General features: G+C 38.5%; 1 protein-coding gene across 8 annotated transcripts in view; it reads right to left on the bottom strand.

The window, feature by feature from the left end:
• Positions 1-17,676, bottom strand: part of AAK1 (AP2 associated kinase 1) — a 1,655,011-nt gene that overhangs the window by 127,800 nt on the left and 1,509,535 nt on the right. For 6 of the 8 annotated variants that reach the window (XM_044083018.1, XM_044083020.1, XM_044083019.1 and 3 more), the window contains one exon: positions 5,168-5,272. The exons of the other annotated variants lie outside the window; for them this stretch is intronic. In XM_044083018.1, coding sequence (XP_043938953.1) covers positions 5,168-5,272 — 105 coding nt within the window. The remainder of the gene's footprint in view (positions 1-5,167; positions 5,273-17,676) is intronic. 8 annotated transcript variants of the gene reach the window in all.

Genomic DNA, 17,676 nt, shown 5'->3' with positions numbered 1-17,676 from the left:
ATAACCTTGAATAGATTCCAGATCCTGATTGTTCTGGGAGACCTGCAGGATGACTCTCTTTTCTTGCAGCTTTCTTACTTCTGCTGCTAAGTCCATCTGAATGGGTGGCATGGTGGGAAGTTTATTTTTTTTTCTGAAAAGGGGGAACCAAAGGAAGAAAAGTAGCCTCTGGTGATTATCCTTCACACCAAGGAATTTTGAGTGATGGCCTGCCAGGTTTGAGGGTGCAGGGAAAATCACTCCTTCCCTTACTGCCGCCAATGTGTCAGTTAGGCAACTGTTCAGGAGTGCTGCTAGGGTTTCTCAGTGAAAGGACCTAGAAACCCTTGGTTTTGTGATATGCCACTGGGATGACATCTGTTAAAGTTACTCCCCCCTGCTCAGTCTATACATAGAAGCATCTTGTCCAATACCCTGGAAACTTTGGAACTACAACTTTTTCCCCCTTTCTGGTTTTGAGAGAAGGTCCTTTGTGGTGTGGAGAAGAATATGCCAACTGCAGACAGGATCTTACATTCCTACTTACTTCTTGTGAGCATCTTTCAATTTAGGTCCAAAAAGGTCAAACCATAAAAAGGGGCATTGATGAAGGACATCTTGAAGCCTTCTACAAAGATGTACAGACCCAACCAGGCATGCTGATGGACAGCAATGTTGGTGCCTGCTGCCCTAGCTATATCATCAGCTGCATTAGAAAGGAGATGCATGGATACAGCAATCATTGACTGGAGGGTAAAACAAGTGGGGCTCCACTGCCTTTTGGATGTCTGTAGGTAGATAACCTGACAGGGATTTTGACAACTACTTCATTAAGTCCCTCTGAAAACAGGTCATATGAGCAAGCTAGTTCAGCACTCTGACTGCAAGAGTTACTGAAGCATGTCCATTTCCCAAATCTGTCCAATGCTCTCTCCTGACAGTGGCAGCCACAAAGAAGGATCTACTGGAAAACCCTTTCTCCCATGGGATCTAGTCCTAGGGGCCACTAAAATCTTGTCTGGTCTGTGTGGAACTGGCTCCACCACATCAGATTCCTTCCATGCTCACTGAGAAATGAGGTCCATCAGTTCGTTAGTGGGCTGAACCACATAGGAGATAAAGTGCTAGCCCCACACGCCTCCCAGAACACTGACTCCTCATGAGAGGGGGCTTCAGAGGACCATCCCCCCCTCTTTGTTTCATTAATTCCAGAATGTCTTCAAATGAGAAGTCTTCTAGAGGAGATCATGGCGAACCCTCTCCCTCATCAATACCCATGTCTTCAGTGACTGAATAACTCTGGTGAAGAGTCCAAATGTCTACTCTTACAAGCCTACTTCCTAGGAACCTCTCCTGTGTGGACTCTCAGGAAAGATTTGGAATCTGACTGGGAGCTTACCTGGTGAAAACTCCTGAGGATAAAGCAGGCTGTCTTTGTTGATCAAGGTGAACGAGTATGGAAACAGAATCTACAGGAGGTCAGGAGAGAACAGTGTGTGGTAGTGTCATCTCTTCTCTGGACCTAGACAGGACCCTCTCAAATGCCTTGAAAGCTGAAGACAAAATAGGGACAGAGGGATCGTCCACCTGAGCCACTAAGGAAAAGGTTGGGGTGTCCTTGACTTTGACATGACCCAAATCACAGGCAGACAATGGCACCAAGCTGTCCAGTGTCGAGGAAAAGGGATGGCTGCAAGAACTTTGCAGTTAACCTTGACCTCAGCCTCTGTTCCAACTCATCCCAATCTGACAAGGCCAGTCAAGAGAGTAAGGGAAACAGTAAGGGTCAAAGTGGAAAGCGTTGGTAGCTCTAACGTGGGTGCTCTATGAGGCAGACTCAGGCCCATGGACTTTGGATCCAAAACCAGAACAGGAGAAACCAATGGCGAGGTGGTATGGGCTGCACCCAGAGCCACAGAAGGGGTTGGTACTGGGATGACCCCCAAATGAATCTGTATCTGAAGGAACTTTTGCATCATTCTGTTGACATCGGCTTCTGAAAAGACTCCTCAACAAATAGAAGGACCTGAAGGATGAAGCAACCAACACTGTCTGAAAAGCACTTTTCTTGCAGAAATGAGGAATGAAGCCTTGGACTCACTGGCTCTGGTGTGAATCACAGAGGGAGAGATGGTGATCACATCTGATGAATCTTCAAAGCCAAATACCTTGGTGTCTTTGACGCTGGACCGGGAAGCTCCAATGGCTCCAGCAATCGTTTTCTGGTATTTTTGGATTTTCTTTTCTTGCTCTTTTTCCTTTTCCCTGCCTGATTATTTGGGCTTTTTTCTCTCCTCTTTCTCCATCTTCTTAGACAAAGGAGAAGAAATCTCAGGAGCAGGAACAGAAAAAATCATCACTTTGCAGGGAAAAAGGCCCTTCAGCATAAGCTTATTCTCAACATCCTTGCAGTATCCTAGCTCCGAAAGTAGTGCATGCCGTAGTGTCAAAGTGTGAGACACCCAAATAGTAGACACACAATAAAGGCAGATCCTGTGGCGGAATCTTACGGCTGCAGGCTGAGCATTTTTTAAACTCAGTGGCCTTGTTTGACATAATAATGGGTAGAAAGAAAACAGCAAACACCTGACCATTACAGTACGGTACAAGCAATTTGTAGCAAAAACAAACACTACCTAATACAAAAATATTAGCTATTAATTTATGTCATAGAAGGCTGTCTTAAGTTATCTTTTTATAAAATCCTGGTATACCCCATTTTTTGAGAATCACAATGTGATTTACCAGTCTGCTCTGCTCGCTACTGAGGTTATTGCTGCCTATCACCTGGAAATAAAAGGTACGACTATTACAAAACACTCAGATTCATAAAGTTTATTTTCAACATATTTAATTGCTACAGCTTGTATAAACATGTTGGCTACATTGCAAATAACTCATTTATAATCCAGCACATTACATAAGCAGTGAGACAAAAAAAAAAAGCAAAATATACACTGAATACTTTTCACTATACCTTCAGAGGAGAGTCTGCCCAATAAAACACTACAGGGAGAATGCTCCATTGTTTAGGTAAAAGGAAAGAGAAAGAAACTTATTTAATGCCGTCCAGCATTCGGCTCACTAAAACTTGCTTTGTTTGGATTCAAACGGGATCCTATCAGATTACAGGATATAATATATAATTTTACTGCATGGACCTTTATGTGACTGAATTCACAGTGTTGTCTGCATATTTTTAATTCAGTGCTAGCCATATGACTCTTAGTCCTATATTTTTAACAACATATGGCTGCGGTTTAGAACTAACATTATACAAAACCTCCAATTATTGGGGTCTTTCTTGCTTGGATGATGGTAATTATTACATCGATATAACTCACTTAAGACAAAATGCTCTTTAAACAACAAGCAGGACGTCTTTCCATATACAGAACGATGGTCATTTTAAATTACTATTTAGCAACATCACATCTTATGGAAGTGTCACATGCCTTAAAAACTGAAAAGGTAGGATTTTTAGAAGCACATATTTTTTGCACTTGGGGAAAAATACAAAATTTAAAGAGTGTCAACAAAATGTGGTTCCTTTGTTTTGACAACCACATTTTTCTGCTTCTTCCAAATCACCATAATTAAGTTCAGTACTACAGAACGAATCATGCTACTTTTCGGTTGCGCTTCTGTTCACAAGAATAATGACCACAGAAAGGACTGTTTTAAAATGCTCCAAACAAATTTCAAATCATCAAACACTATTTACTGATGGTACTCATCTTAACCCATAATTTCATTTCAAATCTGCATTTTAGCCACTCAGTGTGCAAATATTCAGCTTGACCAGTTTCCATTTTATATTAATTTGTTTCCTGCACATTACACTCCTCAGATTCTGAATTTCATCATCTTGGTTTAACCTGTTATGAAGGCTCAAGTGGACCAAAATAGGTACCTCCATAAGGTTACATACCTGTATTAATATGAAGTTTGGACTGGCTGAACTAGTGCATACAAATGTTTTATCATCATGTAGAATCAAATCCAATAAAATTATATCTCTGCGTGTACAGTAACAAAACAGCAAAAAATTCTTAATAGCAGTGAGTACATAGATATTTGTACACACTGCATTTTAAAAAAAAATAAAGAAAAAATGAAGCAAACAATGAAATACTATAAACAATTTGTATAAATTGATCATAGATCTTAAACAGACGAAAGAATCAGAGCAAAATAAATTAACTTTGACAGACCAATGTTTCAGCCCTACACTATGTCCAAATGCCGATAAAAAATGAACACAGATAATTTTAACATGACATCTTTGACACGCATCTTACCCTCCTAAATGATAATCCTCCTAAGCACGGTTTAGGACTTATAAAGAAAAAACGAACAAACATTTCCTGTCTAACAAGAGAATCTCCCAAGATACTTGGTGCAGTACAGACAGGAGCAGTATGGCATTTTCATGTTCGGCAAGGTCCAGTGCTTCTCTCTGGCATTACTTGTATTCTGCTGGATGCAGAACAGGGCCAGGTATATGAAATTTCCTGGTATACTGCATAAATTTGAGTCTGTTTTCATTGTGGCAGCAGTATTACCACACATCAGAGAAACTACAGCAACATACATTCTGTCTGAAAAGCTAACGGAAAAGACTATATTTTCAGGGATGAAGTGTTGCCGTTTTGGCATTTTCTTTATTTGTCACTTATAAAATAAATTGCTTTGGACATAAAAAAGGGTAAACTATGACTGACAAGGGGAAACAGAGAGACTACAATTTAAGTGTGTGGTACTTAAAAATTTTGCATTATTATGTTAAGCAATGGATGAATTTCCCTAGCAAAAAATGAATAATTGGTAAGAAAACGGCTTCAATAAATGGTAATAAAATGTAAAATGCTTGAATGACTACAATGTAGATGCTAAAAAAAAAAAAAATTCTGACTTAAAATGTCTCCTTGTACAAATACTCTGTTTAAGAAAATAAAATCATTATGGAGTGAGTGAATGAATGTACCACATGCACCTAACTTCCTGTCAGCAGCAAGTTCGGCTACGACCCAAATTGGACCTAAAAGCGAGATTAGCAAATTTCTATCAAATGTCATACTATATACTTCATTTAGAGAAGTATATTAGTTTGTCAGTTCAGCTACAATCTAATTTTGTTAAGACTGACTTTATATTAATCCCATCTTTGTTTCAGCTATCCTCTTACCTTGTGAATTTTTGGATATCAACACAGGAATTGGGTCAAACTCATCTTCTGCCAGCTTTTCACTGCTCTCAGGTAGATCAAAGCCTGAAATTAGGTTAGTATCATCTGTAGTATGAAAAGAGATGAGGACAGGAAGCAAAGACAGCAGACAAAGTCAGTCACAGCTCATCTTAGGTGGTGTTAGTTTACAAGATCAATGCAGTTAGGATAGATTTGTGAACATGCAAGCATGTACATACATAGTTTGTATGCACATATTATACATAATGGTGTTGTTAAACAATGAAAGCCTTGTGCAATATCCAATATACTACCTCTGTGTTTCTTACAAGTGATGCTTAAAATCATAAGCTGTAAACTAATTTAAAATCTACAACCCCTATGAAAAACAGCAAACATTCTGAAAAATTCAAAAGCATTATGCTGACCTTAATAGACTGCTTATACTGTCATTAGTTAATGTACAAAATTATCTACACATGCACACACACACACACACACACACACACACACACACACACACACACACACACTAATAGTTTTGGCCTTATTCTAAAAGAAAAATATGCTTTTACCTGACAATAAGTTACAAACAACCTTATAAGGCATCACTATCTAAACAAATCACCCAAATAAAAATTAATGCATGAAACAAATACAGCTAGAACCCCTGGAATAGGCAAGAAACTCCTTCAAAATAATCACACAAGACTAGCTGCAAAACATTTCACGTTTTACAAGCCTAAGTGTATCAATTCAGCTAAAAAAGAAAAAACACCTGTCTGTGTCACACTTTTACACTGCAAAAACTTTTTCTATTACATCTTTATCCACAAAGTCTTAATATTCCAGTGTTACTACAATATGAATTACCACACTTTCATTACATAGTGTGCAATTCCTATGCAGAGTATACTTATTTCAGCACAGATTGCCGATGCAACCATTTTGTTTATACAGTACTAATACTAATAAACTAGTAAACAAACAAACTAATAAACTAGTCACATGCCAATCTGTGCTAACATTTAATGTTCAACAAATTGTCATTATTAATCACAAATCCATATATTGCAAACAATTATTCCATCAAGTTTAACAATGCTCATTAAAAACATACACAAGTTAATTATTTACAATAGAAGATGAAAGCAGGAATTAGCTAATGACCATACGGCTTTATTTTCACTATGCTACAAATCTTAATTGGACCAGTGGCTTTATACTATCTACTTTATCAAACAGATGTACGCATTAGATGTTTGTTACATATCAATGTCCCTTGTGTGCTCAATTTCCATTAAAGTATCGTATACAGATTTTTTTAACTAGGGAGTTCTGTTTCTGATATCTAACAGTTCTCATTTCCATATTTTAATCACCCTTTTCTCTCTCTCTCACTGACTGTTTATCTTTGTTTTTCCATTTTCTAGTTATGGCTTTCTTAATCACTATCAACATTAAAGTCAGTAATGTGTTCACCTCTTTAGTAGTTGTTGTGTCTTTCGGCTTTTCCCGGTTAGGGGTTGCCACAGCGGAACTCCAGTCCGCTAATGATTGCCAGTTGAGTTTTACGTGCTGAGTTGCCAGCCCTAACCCACAACCTTCAACGAAGGTACGCCCATTCACGCATGTCTCCACGCAGAAGACGCTCTAGCTGAGAGTCGAACCAGTCAGCGTCTTACTGTGAGGCGACAACGCTACCGCAGCACCACCACCGCGGATGTGTGTTCACCTCTTTAGTACATTACGTTATTCCAACTCAATGAAAATGCCTGTATACCAAGGTTAAATTCTGTTTCATGTGTAAAACTCAGCATGTTTGATTCATTTTGGTACTGAAACAACTCCATATATACCCAAAATACATGTTCCCAAGAACCTCTTTCTGAACTATCACACCTCCAGCATATGCCTCTTATCCAAGAGAACATTTTATCAAGTCTCATTGGGGTATAATAATATTTCTGCAAACAGCTCTATTCAAGAATTCTAAGGTTTACATGCTTTACTTTATTGCACTTTTCTCATCTGCCATTTATGTTCTGGCCTAAAATGTAAAATCTACTCTCTGTGGTTGAACAAACTTACTATCTAGCCTCTGTATATATTCCTTTAGCCCTAACATTATACTTGCATATCCAAGATGATCTGAGTTCAATTACCCAAAAGTTTGTCTTGTTTTATCCCATTTTACTATCTCATCTTCTTTTGTCATTTGCTCTGAAAATCGGAGTTATTTTTCTTCTTAGTGTTCACTGCAATTTCTTCTGTGGCTAATTACTATATGTAGTACAGCCTACTGACATTCTATTTTTTCAAGGTCCAACTAATTGTAAAGACTTGTTTAACAGGTTGGTGTATACAAGGCTGTATACAGCGTTTTTTATATTCCCTTTCTAACACTGCCAAACTGTGATCCTGTTGCTGTCTCATCAGGCACTATGCCTATAACATGTTTCATATCAGCATATATTACATGCCCTAATCAAAGACATTCATCTGAGCTGCTTGGCCTTATAGAATGCCTCCAAATCTAGAAGTAGCAAACTACCTTGTTCCTTTGTCAATATTAGTTTTTCCAATGACACACTTTCTCTTTTATCATCACTCCAAAAATCCACCTTACATTCCTTTTTATATTCTTCCATACCCAATCTCTTGGTTTATCCATGGTCACACAGGCTCATTTCTTAATTTGAACCATGACTACAGACTGATGATTTTTGGCAAAAGAATTACAGATATTGCTAAGAATAACAGACCTGGATTAAAGTTGGTTGATAGAAGGTAGGTTTAAATTTTTCACATGAATCAAATGATATGCTAAATCCTATACTTTGAGTAGAATTTAACCTCAGTATAGAGATATTTTGATTGAGAAGGTGCAACAATGTACTAAAGAGGTGAACACATTGTTGGCCTTAGTGTTGACAGTGGTTAAGAAAGCCACAACTAGAAAATGGAAAACCAAAGCATCATAACCGGTTGCATCTTATTGCTGATGCTCATTAATAACAATTTCTATCATTTTATCTTACTTAACTTCTGAGTAATTTCTTCCTACATTTTTTAGCTGCTTGTTTAATATCCCATTTCAAATTTCCCAAGCATCCCATCTTGTCATGACCACCCTAAAAGGGAAAATTCTGCACCAAGTCGTGATGAGACATAATTCATTACTAAAAACATCTATTTTTGCTCAATTTACTTTAGATCCTGCTACACTATTAAATATTTCAGTTTGTCAAATATAACTTTTTTATTAGCAAGGTTACTTAATCAACATAAACCTACTCCATATATTTTGGAAGTTATCTTTCAACAAAATAGATATCATAATTCACAAGATATAATTAAGGTGTTTGAGAAGATATATGAAGAAGTGTACAACCCTACACCCACGATATTCAATGAACAGGAGTTGCATCTATTCCTTAATAAATTAAGTTTTCCCAGAATAGATGAACAACAACAAGCTCTTCTATCAGCTGAGTTTACACAAATGGATATTAATACAGCAATTAACAATCTCAAAAATAATAAGGCACCGGGTCCAGATGGTTTCTCTGCTGAGTTTTACAAATGCTTTAGTTCTAAGATGTCGATTATACTCTATCATCTCTTTAAGCACATTATACAAGTTGGTATTACTGACCCTCATCTGAATGCATCTAGAACTATATTAATACCTAAACCGAATACTGACACCACCAACCCTAATAATTATAGGCCCATTTCTATTACTAATTTGGATATGAGAATTATGGCAACAATATTAGCCAACAGAATTAAAACAGTAATTACAAAAATTATTTCCCCAGAGCAATCGGGGTTTATTAATCACCGGCAAACAGTTGATCAGACACTTACTCTTCATGCAATGATTTCTCTATCCTTAAACAAACACTTATTTACACCCTAGCTACTGATGCGTCTAAAGCATTTGACAGAATTAATAAGCCATTTTTGACCACTATTCTGCAAAAATTTAGTTTTCCTACTCAGTTTATTCATTATATCAACACTTTGCATACGAAAGCATATACCATTTTACAAATAAACAAATATAGCTCAAAGAAAATAAAAATTAACAATGGGATAAGACAGGGAAGTCCTCTATCACCTCTTTTATTTAATTTGTATATTGAACCGTTATTTTTACTAATAAAATAGAAAACACTTCACAATATTCCGGTCTTATTTAACACTGAGATAACAGTGTCAGCATATGCAGATGACTTAAATATATATTATTCCCTCCCCAACACCGACCTTAATAAGATAAATAATTCATTAGATATATTTTTCTAAATTTGCGAACTATAAGGTAAATATGGACAAATCAACAATATTCCCTTTAAATAAATACGCACAATACCCAAGTGTATTTACTCCACAAAATATAAAAATCAGAGACCACTTACACTACCTAGGAATATCATTCTATACAGACGCACATAATTATTATCAAGATAATGTGGATAATATATGGTCTAGTGTACAAAAAGATTTGGAAAGATGGACACAACTTAAACTCCCTCTTCTATCCAAAGTAGCCATTATTAAAATGAATGTTCTCCCGAGAATACTTTACATATTCAACGCAACCAACACACTGATACATAATAAAGTTTTCTATAATATCCAAACAACCCTATCGAAATTTATATGGCACCCAAGACCTATCAGGATAAGTTATCAAAAACTTATGTATCCTAAGGACAAAGGTGGATTGGGACTGCCTGACTTTAGATTATATTATGAAATTAACAAAAGTAGCAGAATAATCAATATTGCAAGTTATAGGGTTGAACCCAATAAATGGTGCCCAATTTGGGTGAAATTATACCACAATTACGTTAAAACACTACAATTCAATCCCATGGCTCTCCCTTTCTTAGATGGAACGTCCAGGAGAAGATATAAAATTCAAAACGACCTATGGGAACAAATTAAAATCACACAAAATCTTTTCAAATCACTGAATTTATACACAGCTTTCTTGACACTCCAACCACTACATCTTAATCCCAATATTCAATTAAATGATAGGATGATTAATTTGAATCCATACCCACTGCTGAGGGAAAAAACAGTATTAGACTTTCTTCAACTTAATCAGGAATCTGTAGCCAACATGAGGAACAAGTTAAATCTACCGACTAAATATACAACCATAGTAAGACAATTAAAACAATTATATTACAGATTTTGGGAAGGTATTGACATCCCACACTCACACATAGTTACATGTAAAACCTTATGGGATCTATTGATACGGAAAAAGAAAATGATCTCAAATGTCTATAAAATCATCATGTCAATGAGATACACTAAACAGGCTATATACTCTAAATACTGGACAGAACAGGATTCTACAATTACATCCAACATAATTGCACAGGCGATCCAGAAACAGTCCAAAGCTATACCCCTCCAAATATTGAGATATACTCAACTTATGATTTTAAATAATGCATATTTTACGCCCTCAATCTTAAATAAGATGTACAAAGAGATTCCACCACACTGCCAATTCTGCCCTTCGAAAGAAGCAGATGATATACACATAGTTTGGAGCTGTAAATGCTCATACAAACTTTGGTGTGCCCTAAGGGTCAAATTAGAAAAAATGGGGTATGAAAAATCAACTTTATCTTGGAAATTTGCTCTCCTGCACATCCCTCCACTAGGATCGAATATTAAACATATCCATCTTCTAGTAACAACATTTATGTTAATAAAATATTACATCACCCTAAATTGGAAAGACAGGTCTAAGATATCACGGAAAGGATTTAGACAAATAGCTAGAAAGCAACTATGTGACATAAATATCTGTGGTATTCCATGAAGCAAAAAACAATACAGAAGGATACTTGGAAACTGATATCCGAATATATTCTGTCATGACATTACTTCATAACTATGAACTCAATCCATTTAGATATAGATGAGATTTGTATATCGTTATGTTTATTGTGTAGTTTCTATTTTGTTTTAGATCTGTTTTGGATATTTTTGTATTTTACTGATATAATCCTAATAAAAAGAGGTTTAAAAAATATATATAACTTTTTTATCATGTTACAGATTGGTAACATACATGTATGCAAAAGGGCTACATATCTTCATATGTATCCAATTATATTTGACTATATTTAGAGCCATTAGTCAGAGAGACAAGACAAAAAGAAACCATGAAAGTGGACCCCCCTGACTAGTTCCCTCTTGTATGACTAAACGCTTTAGACTCCTCAATACAATATTTCACGCTAGCCTGATTTCCTCTGTAAATATTAATGTATAACAATGTTGTACATGATTGTGGAAACCCAAATGCCTTGAAAGGATATTTTCATAAATTGCCAATTCACTCCGTCAAATGCTTTTACTGCATCCAAATCTATTAACATTAATATTATTTATTACTGTCCAATGTATCTTTTGGAATCAGACGGGTTCTGTTAATGTTGTCAAATGTTTACATACCTTCTATAAACTCACTTTAATTTAGGTCTATTATTCTTGGCCATATCAGTCATTCATTTGCCAAAATCTTCAAACACTTTGTAGTCATAATTAAAAATAAAAAATGGGTCTAGGTGACCCTGGATCAAGGGCATCTTTCCCTTCCTTTAGTATAACTACCACTACTGCTTCTTTAGAAGTCAAGAGCATACTCCTACCCCACTCTAGAAAAAAATACTGCAAAAACTACTAGCCAGATTTTATTTCCTGTTCGTTCTTTGTCTGCACTTCTATTAGAATTCCATCATTTCCGAGGGATTTCCCCTGTACAGCGTTTTCTCATTGCTTCTTTAATTTCAATTCCTCCGTTTTATATTTCGTCCTCCTACTTCTATTAATTGAGTATGTTCTGTCTCAAATAGGTTACCATTTCCTTTGTTTCTCTCAACAACTACATCTTGTTTATAAAGTGCTCTGTAATAGCCTACATCATTCATAATTTTTACCAGAGTCCACTTCTACTCTTTCGTATTATTCATGAGATTTGTTCTCATCCTGCTGCTTTAAACATTGAGACAACAACTTAGTTATACGATTATTGTAAAATAAATGTTTTTTAAAACCATTACTCTGCAATTCATTCTCTTCCATAGACATTCTGATTTCTTGAAATTTCCCTTCATTATGCTGCATTTCACTTATTCTTTTTTTGCTTCTGTAAATATTTTACTTTTTAAAAGCCCCCTAGATGCCTACTGTGACTGTTATTCCCTATCTCAGTTGCTTTTCATTGTTACCATATTTCTAATCATCAATTTACAATCATCCCAATCATCTGCTAGCTCTTAACTGCTTAGATTCAAATCTAATAGCATTTCAAACACAACCTACCCAATCATTGAATGGCTTCCTTTTCTGAAGAAATACTGGAAAATACCAACGTTTATCACAATAGATTTTTACTTACTTGTACAATTAATTTGGATACGTGCATGGTCTAACATTGTTGCTGGATTATTTTCAAGGTGTTACAGTATTCTTTTGATATGTAACATCTATCTAATCATGCCCAAGAACCAAATTTTGCCCACTTATTTTTACTACATTAATGACCCCAACTACATGCACATATTTCACAAAGTAACTGCTCTCAACTGGTATTTATGTCATGATCCTTCAGAAATGTCTTCTGTATTCCCTACAGTGTTCCAGTCTCCAACAAGTGTCATACATCCTAGATGAAATGATATAATGATTCCTATAATATGTTTTGCATCTTATCGCAATACTCATGGTGGAATATATACCACAGCCAATATGTAGCTGCCTAGCCCTTCCAATAAACTCTTGTCTATAAATTTTCCCTACCCTTCACTTGTTCCTCAATCTTTATTTCAATACCTTCAGGAATTAATATTAAGACCCCTTCCTTTCAGTTCCCCTCTATTCTAGCAAAGAATCCCTCATTCTCACTCTTATTTACAAAACGTTCATGTTATTTATGATTTAGGTGCACGTCTTGCAACATTATCTGTACATTGCTACTGCAAATGTAGGTTAGTATCTTATCCTGACTTTTCCTGTCTATCAACCCATAAATGTTCCAGACTAGTAATCAGACAGTAACACGGTAAACATTCTCTATCTGTTCTACTTGATGCATCCTCTGTCTTTTTGTTACAACTGGGTCTTTCATAGTCGGTTCTATATTTGTGTGTGTCACTTTGTAAGTTTTTTTGCAATATTGTTCTAGATTAAACCGATCTCTTATTCTTATTCATAGGTTCATACTAGGCTATCTGCCCTACGGCATTTATAAGCCTAGCCCAAAGATTTTGTGGCTTTCACCACCCCTTAAGTTTGAAGGATACTATGCCCATTATTTTGCCATGCCTCTGTCCAGCAGTGACACTGAGGTGATCCCTGGGGTAAACCTGCAATCTCCCATCCAATGGTCAAGATTTCTCTTGAACAAAGCCAGCGAGGTGCTCTGCCTCACATGTACCGGGATTTTGTTCCACAGCATAGGGAGTCTCTGGGTGATGAATCTGTCCCTCCAGCATGTCCTATTTATAACCGTGTTAAGGTTTAAGTCTCTTGCTCTTGTAGTTCTGATGGATTTGGATTTTTTGAGGTGGAGCATGTTCATTAATTCCAGGTTGGACATGGCCTTGTATGTCAGGCACAGGTCACTTCTGAGCAGACGGTATGCGACTGAATAGAGCTGGAGTTCCTTCAGTCGGGCAGTACAAGACTTATTTTTGAGACCCTTTATCCTTTTGGTGAGGAACTTTTGGGGCCTTTCCAATTGCTGCAGGTGTCGGGTAAGATAAATTCCGAATGGGGCATTGTACTCTATCATTGGTGTGATGAGTACAGGGGAACAATGACCTCACTTGATCTAGATGTGAATCCCTTCATGATCAGGTGGGCAATGTAGAAGGTCTTCCTAACTACTTTGGCAACGTGATTGTCAAACGAAAGGTTACTGTCAACCTGGGTCCCCAGATCCCTGATAACCTCTTCTGTGCTTAGTGGATTGCCACCTATATGGTAGCTAGGGGTAACCTTGTTTTTTCCGAAGGGTATGACTATGCATTTCTTGGCATTTAACTTTAGGCCATGGCTCTGGCACCAGTTATCCATTTCTATGAGACCCTTCTGAAGTATATCTGTGTCTGATGTGTTTTCAACTATGGCACCCAGCTTGCAGTCATCTGCAAACTTTGTCAGCCATAATCCTCCTGTGTTTGCTTGTACTTCTGAAAAGTAGATGCCGAACAAGAGGGGGCCCAGAACTGAGCCCTGTGGGACACCACTTGTGACCGGCTTGGAGTCTGACATGGCGCCAGCAACTCTGACCCTGTGGGTTCTGTCACTTAGCCAGTTTGCAACCCATCTTGTGACGTATGGGTTTACATTTAAGCTGGTGAGTTTTTCAATGATACCCGAGTGGGGTATTGTGTCAAAAGCTTTTGCAAGGTCAAGGTAGGCTGTGTGGACTGCCTTGCCCTCATCAATGGCCTTGGTGACTGTTTCGAAAAAGTCAACCAAGTTTAAAAGGCATGATCTGCCCTTGACAAAGCCAAACTGGGTTGGATCCAATGTCTGTAAGTCCCCTATGTCTTTATTTATGAGTTCCATTATGATCCTCTCCATAGCTTTGCAGACCAGGCTTGTTAAGCTGATGGGGTGGTAATTTCCAGGGTCAGTGGAGGCACCGCCTTTGTGAAGTGGGACCACAATTGCCGTATGCCACTCCTTGGGTACGTATCCTGAGGTGAGGCTAAGATTAAACAGATGCCCTAACTGCGGGTTTAATTCCTCATTGAGTTCGTGGAGCACACAACCGGGGACACCATCTGGTCCCATAGATGCTGTGTTTTTCGCCTTGGAGAGAGCAGTTTTCACCTGAGCATTTGAGATGTTTGGGGGGCTACAATCCGCTGGTATAGATATCTCTCCTTTTGGGGGGGAGGGGGGGGAGAAATTTGCACTGAACCTGTCAGCCAGTATGTTGGCAATGTCTGTTGGTTCAGTGATTTTTACATCATTTTGAACTAATTCTGAGCATATCTGGGAGTTTCCTCCCAGGTTCCTAACATAGCTAAAGAAGGCCTTATGATGGTCTTTTGAGTCCTTAGCGACTTTTCTCTCAAAATTTGCCTTGGATGATTTTATGAGTGATCGTAGTTTTTTACTTATAATGATCAGGGGTGTCTTCCCTTTTAAGGATTTTGCTCTATCTTGTAGTAGCTTTCTCCTTTTATTGTAGAGCTTGTTTATGGCTGGGGTCCACCAGACTGGGTGCTTGCCTTTGGTGCAAAGAGTCTGTGTTTTGTTTGGGATTGCCTGATCCATGTAGTCCTGGAGGTGCTGGTAGAAGGCATTTGTAAGTGATTCAGCGGCTTGAGTAATGGTTTCCGCAGGCTCGGGGGCCTTGAAAGAAACCACACCAGTCTTGAGAAGTGTGAAGTCGGCTTTTGAGAAGTTCTTCACTGTGGTCTTTTTTATCTGGGGTGGGGGCGGGATGTGGACTTCCAGTGAGATTAGTTTATGATCTGATCTCACCAATGAGGGGTATACTTCTGGTGTTGAACATTGTGTCCCCATGTTCGTGATGATGAGATCTAGTATGTTTTCTCCTCTTGTGGGGATGGTGACTAGTTGTTCCATGGCATTAGAGTTTATGAACTCTAGGAACCTTTGGGCTTGAGTAATGATCCCAGTCTATATTCGGATAGTTGAAATCACCTAATATGATGGTGTTTGGAGATACATTTATCCCCTCCAGTGTTTTCAGGAAAGCTGTGTGAGGTTCCTGAGTTTGAGAGGGTGGCCTGTAACATGCTACAAATTGCAGAGCAGTCTTGCCTACGGTTAATTGTACCTGGATGGTCTCCGATGCCTCGTGCGTTGCCACCAACCTGGAGGTGTGGGTATCCTTGATGAATATGGATACCCCCCCTCCTTTCTTGGTGTGGTCTGGATTTTGGGCCGGAATGCATGATATGAGGTAAAACCTGATAGTGCCGGGGTGCTCTCAGGAGCCTTGAACCAGGTTTCAGTCACAGCACAGACATCGATGTTCTCCATACTGAGAAGGGCTTCGAGTGCGTGCATCTTGAGGTTGAGACTTCTGGCATTGAGCAGCATTACCCTTAGTTTTTTTTCTTTTTTGTGTTCTAGGGTGGTAGGTTTAGAATTTGAGCCTTGCCTAAAAAAGGCACTATGGGGGTGGCAAGAGCCTTTGCCAATATCCGGAAGCCTAGGGGTGACAGGTGCAAGCCGTCCCTTGCGAAGCAGCGTGGCTTGTTCAGCATGTCATCCCAGGCAGACAGACATTGGATCCCCTTTGAATGACACCATAGTTTAAGCCAATTATTAAAGCTGATCATCTTGTCTCTGTATTGTGGCATCATTCTTGGTGAAGGTAGGATACTGCTCAAGGTCAGGGTCATACCTGCCTGGGCTACATAATCAGAGAGATCCTCTATGTCTCTTTTCATGTAGTCCAGGGAGGTACGTCTCAGGTCATTCACACCAGCATGGACAATGACTGAGTCATACTTGTACTTGCTGTTGAGTGACCTGAGTGCTTGCGTTATGTGGCGGATTCTAGCGCCTGACAGGCAGCTTACTGTGACCTTCTCCTTACTCAATCTGGTGAGTGGGATGACAGTGTGTCTGACTATGGAGTCACCTATGACGAGTGTGTCTGGCATTGTGTTTGGCCTTAAGGGCTGTGACTGTTTGGCACACTGACTTTGTGGTCTATGTGTTGCATGTGTTGTGTCCTGAGGTGGCAGTTGTTTGGGTGTCTGCTTTGGTGGCCTCTGCTGTTTTGGTAGATTTTTGGTCAGAGCCTCCGAGTATGTCTTTGTGTGTTTATGTGTATGATTTGAAGCTGTGATAGTACTATGTGAGACTGGGTTTGTGGTGTGTGTGGTTACCTTCTCCTCCTGTCTGGTCTTGCCAGTCCTATGTTGAGAGAGCTCAGCCTCCAGTTTGGCTATATAGTTGCATCTCTCGCATGTATTTGTGTTTTGTGGGAGAAGGAGAGGGTTGTCTGTGTACATGAGGCAATTGTAAGATTGCCTCAATATTCCCAGATTCACCAGCTGAGCAGGAGAGGACGCTAGCAACTGACCCCTCGACATGCTAGAAGGAAAAGACAAAAACTTTATTGAATTGAGTTTGAAAAGACTTCGAGGGATGTGGATGATCGAAAAAGGGGTTTTAGGCTGGTGGGGTACTATGTATAATAAAAAGTGCTATATCAGAGTAAAATGTACTTTAGGAGCAAGTGCTAAGCTTTCCAGATAGAGAATAGTCTACTTAGGAATCAAGTAGATCTGAACGTTTCAGATAGAGAATAGGCTGGTTAGATTAGAAGCAGAGTTCAAGAAGAGCTGTTCTAAGGGAAAAAATGAAGAGTGGACTTTGGGTAGCCTGAATAGTTTAACCTTAATTAACCGCCGCTGCTCTTGTGTGCTCCTGTGGCAACTCCGCGCTAAATCGTGCTGAACCGCGCT

Source organism: Protopterus annectens, chromosome 9.part0 (genome assembly GCF_019279795.1).
Source record: "Protopterus annectens isolate FY-2018-M chromosome 9.part0, PAN1.0, whole genome shotgun sequence".
In the NCBI taxonomy this organism is placed as follows: domain Eukaryota; kingdom Metazoa; phylum Chordata; order Ceratodontiformes; family Protopteridae; genus Protopterus; species Protopterus annectens.
Note: the sequence above shows the minus strand (reverse complement) of the source record. Positions and strands in the feature narration are given on the sequence as shown.